This window comes from Echinops telfairi, unplaced genomic scaffold, assembly GCF_000313985.2.
Source record: "Echinops telfairi isolate 266 unplaced genomic scaffold, ASM31398v2 ScPeMD7_3533;HRSCAF=4204_1, whole genome shotgun sequence".
NCBI lineage: Eukaryota > Metazoa > Chordata > Mammalia > Afrosoricida > Tenrecidae > Echinops > Echinops telfairi.
In genome coordinates, this window is record NW_022107432.1 from 21,892,298 (window position 1) to 21,895,276 (window position 2,979).

Below are 2,979 nucleotides of genomic sequence, written 5' to 3' on the forward strand. Positions count from 1 at the left end.
CACACACACACACACACACACACACACACACACACACACACACGTCTCCGGAGCGCCTCCTGGTGGCCGTGTCTGGTTACGTGCCCGGGTCAGTGACCACCTGGCAGCTGTCACTCACCTCTTTATTTTCAAATGATACGAAGTTCACTATAATTTCATTAAAGGTGGGGGAGGGGGGAAATGAACTGATACCAAGGGCTCAAATAGAAAGACGTTTTGAGAACGATGATGTCAACAAATGTACAAGTGTGCTTGACACGATGGATGGATGGATGGATGGATGGGTTGTGGTAAGAGCTGTACGAGCCCCCAATAAAATGATTTAAAAATTTTTTTCATGAAAGGCAGGAATATAAAGATCGGCTCAATTTTACTTTTCATTTCCCAAGTAGTTACTACTTATTTCCCTACTATCTTCTCCTCTGCTCAGGCCCTGCGTCTGGGAGAGAAAGGGGCGGGACACCTGGACTTTAGGATTTCCGAGGGCTTAAACTTAAAGCCTCTTCAACATTCAGGATCTACGGGTATTTGCCCCCACATTGCTCAGTTTAAAGAACGTGTCTGCCTGAGGGCTTCAAGAAGTTCATGGGAAAAGTCCTTTACTGCTTTTCCCCATGGATTTTCTGAGGACCCTCCCCCTAGCGCTGTGGGGTGGGCATGGACATACAGCAGCAGCAGGGGGAGGGTCAGACGGATGGCGAATGTGAATCTCTTTGGGGGCGGGGTCTGAAAGAGCAGCTTGCACAGTGTCTCCATGAGCAGCCGTTGCTCTGATAACTGAGAAAGGACTTGCTCTGATAAATGCTATTTTTTTCTTTCCAAGTCAAGAAGACGGGCTCACTTCATAGCATATATAAGCTCTCTCGCGCTCTTTCTCCCCCCACCACACACACACACACACACACACACACACACACACACACACACACACACACGCACAGAGCACCTCTGCCTCGCAGATTGCCTGCCCTTCACCTGAAAGTGGAAGATGCCGGCGTAGTTCTTCTTGAAGCTCTGCCCCTTGGGCACGACGCGGTTCAGCAGCCTGGGGTTGATGGTGAGGGAGCCGATGGCAGCCAGCAACCAGCAGTCCCCTGGAAAGACCACCAGTGTGTGTGTGTGTGTGTGTGTGTGTGTGTGTGTGTGTGTCCTAGAATCCAGGTCCCAGGGGAGCAGGAGCCTGGCTTTGAGGGGGGTGGGCATGAGCAGATAGGAAAGCCCCTTCCCCTCAGGTGTGTCCGGGGAAGAGGTCAGTAGGGAAAAACTGAGGGTGGGAGGACAGGCTTTGGGAAAAGGAGCTCCTGAACCTTCCCCACAGGTAAGGGGACCCACAAGTTCAAGCTCGATGTTGGTTCTTTGGGCCTTTAGGGAGGAGGGCCCTCTGGCCGCCAGATCTTCCGGACATGTCCTCTCAGACTCCACCCTCACCTCAGGAGTGCCCAAGACCGCCCTCCCTGAGGGTGTCCACACAGTCAATCGCCACATGGCGTGGGCACTCCAGAGGCCCTGTGAAGAGGCCTCTTGAGGAGAGTGGTTTGAGGACGCCATCTAGGTAGTGGACCCTGAGCCCCAGTCAAACCCTCAGATGACAGACAACAGCCCTGGGGCTGAGATGGTGACTGACACCTCCCCATGAGAGACCCTGGACCAGACCCACCCAGAGACACCGCCTGCTTCCGATTCTGACCCCGGGAACCTGACGTGATGGACGCTGCTTGTGGTGTTAAGTGACTGAGCTCCGGGGTCCTTTATTACATGGCCCAAGAGAAGTCATGACAGCACCCCAGCTTGTTCCCCCGCTCCCACCTCCGAAAGAGCCAGGCTGCAGCAAATCGGGGCCGCTACCCCAGGTGAGGGGGAGGGCTGAGGGAGCCAGGCGAAGTCTGACACTCCCAGAAGGTGTGGGAGGAAGACACAGAAGCAGGTCAAGTTCCCCAGCCCCCAAAGACACTCCGCCTGCCCCCTCCGCAACTCCCCTCCCCGTGGAGAGCAGCTTTCCTGACACAACCCGGCCCGGCGGCCCCCACTCACCAAGGCTGCCCTGGCAGATGTCTGTCTGCGTGGCTCCGTCCACAATGAACTGCGGGTTTCTTGTGATTTCCTGCAGTGAAGGGGGGGTGGTGTCTGGGGTCCCAGGACAGCCTGCCCTCCACCCTGCCTCCCTGCCAGGGGAGCCCCCACAGAGTTCTAGGGCAGTGGTTCTCAACCTTCCTAAGACCCTGACCCTTTCATATGGTTCCTCGTGGGGTGGTGACCCCCCCAACCATAACTTTTTTTTTCTTTTCTGTGTTTATCACGATGTTATTTATTGGCCTATTACTGGACTTTTTCTTTCTTTATAGTGAGCTGCGATCCGTATCACAGGCTGTATTCTTTCTTTCTTTTTTTTTTAACCATAACATTATTTCCGTTGCTACTTCATCACTCTCATCACTGAATCGGACGACCCCTGCGAAAGGGCCGTTCGACCCCAGTGTTGAGAGCCGCTGCTCCAGGGGGAGGCAGGGAGGCATGGAGGCAGGGCGGGGAGGGCCCAGGGCCGGCTCCGTGAAGCTGCAGATTGCTGTAGGAACTTGGGTGACTTTTCCGAGGGGTGTCTGAGAGTTTGTGCTTAAGAGTGTCCAAGACTGTCCCCAGCAGGAGTGCGGGGGGAGCGGGGTAGCCTAGTGCCGGGGTCAGACTGCAGTGGAAGAGGGTTGGGATTTGCCCTGGGGATTGTTCGGCACTTGGCCTCCCCCGTCTAGCGCTCACCTTGGGCCGGTGCCAGATGATGTTCTGCACCTTACTGGACTTGGGCCCCAGATCCTTGAAGCCCAGCGATGTGGCGTCTGCCGGGAACAAGGGGTCCTCGAACAGCATCCCCGTCTTCAGACAGGCAGTCTGCAGCTCCTCGAAATTCTGGTTTCGGAAGACCTCTGCGTTGTTGTGCTGGCCCAGGCCCTTGGCCCGAAGTCGGTTGTGGCTGATGCGATCTGCCAT

General features: G+C 55.5%; 1 protein-coding gene across 1 annotated transcript in view; it reads right to left on the reverse strand.

Annotated features, from left to right (window-relative positions):
- CAPN11 (calpain 11) overlaps positions 1-2,979 on the reverse strand; it is a 16,217-nt gene extending 13,238 nt beyond the window's left edge. The window contains exons 1-3 of the mRNA XM_045294761.1: positions 2,752-2,979; positions 2,032-2,101; positions 976-1,094 (exon numbers count right to left, since the gene is read on the reverse strand). Of these exons, the coding sequence (XP_045150696.1) occupies positions 976-1,094; positions 2,032-2,101; positions 2,752-2,979 (417 nt within the window). The remainder of the gene's footprint in view (positions 1-975; positions 1,095-2,031; positions 2,102-2,751) is intronic.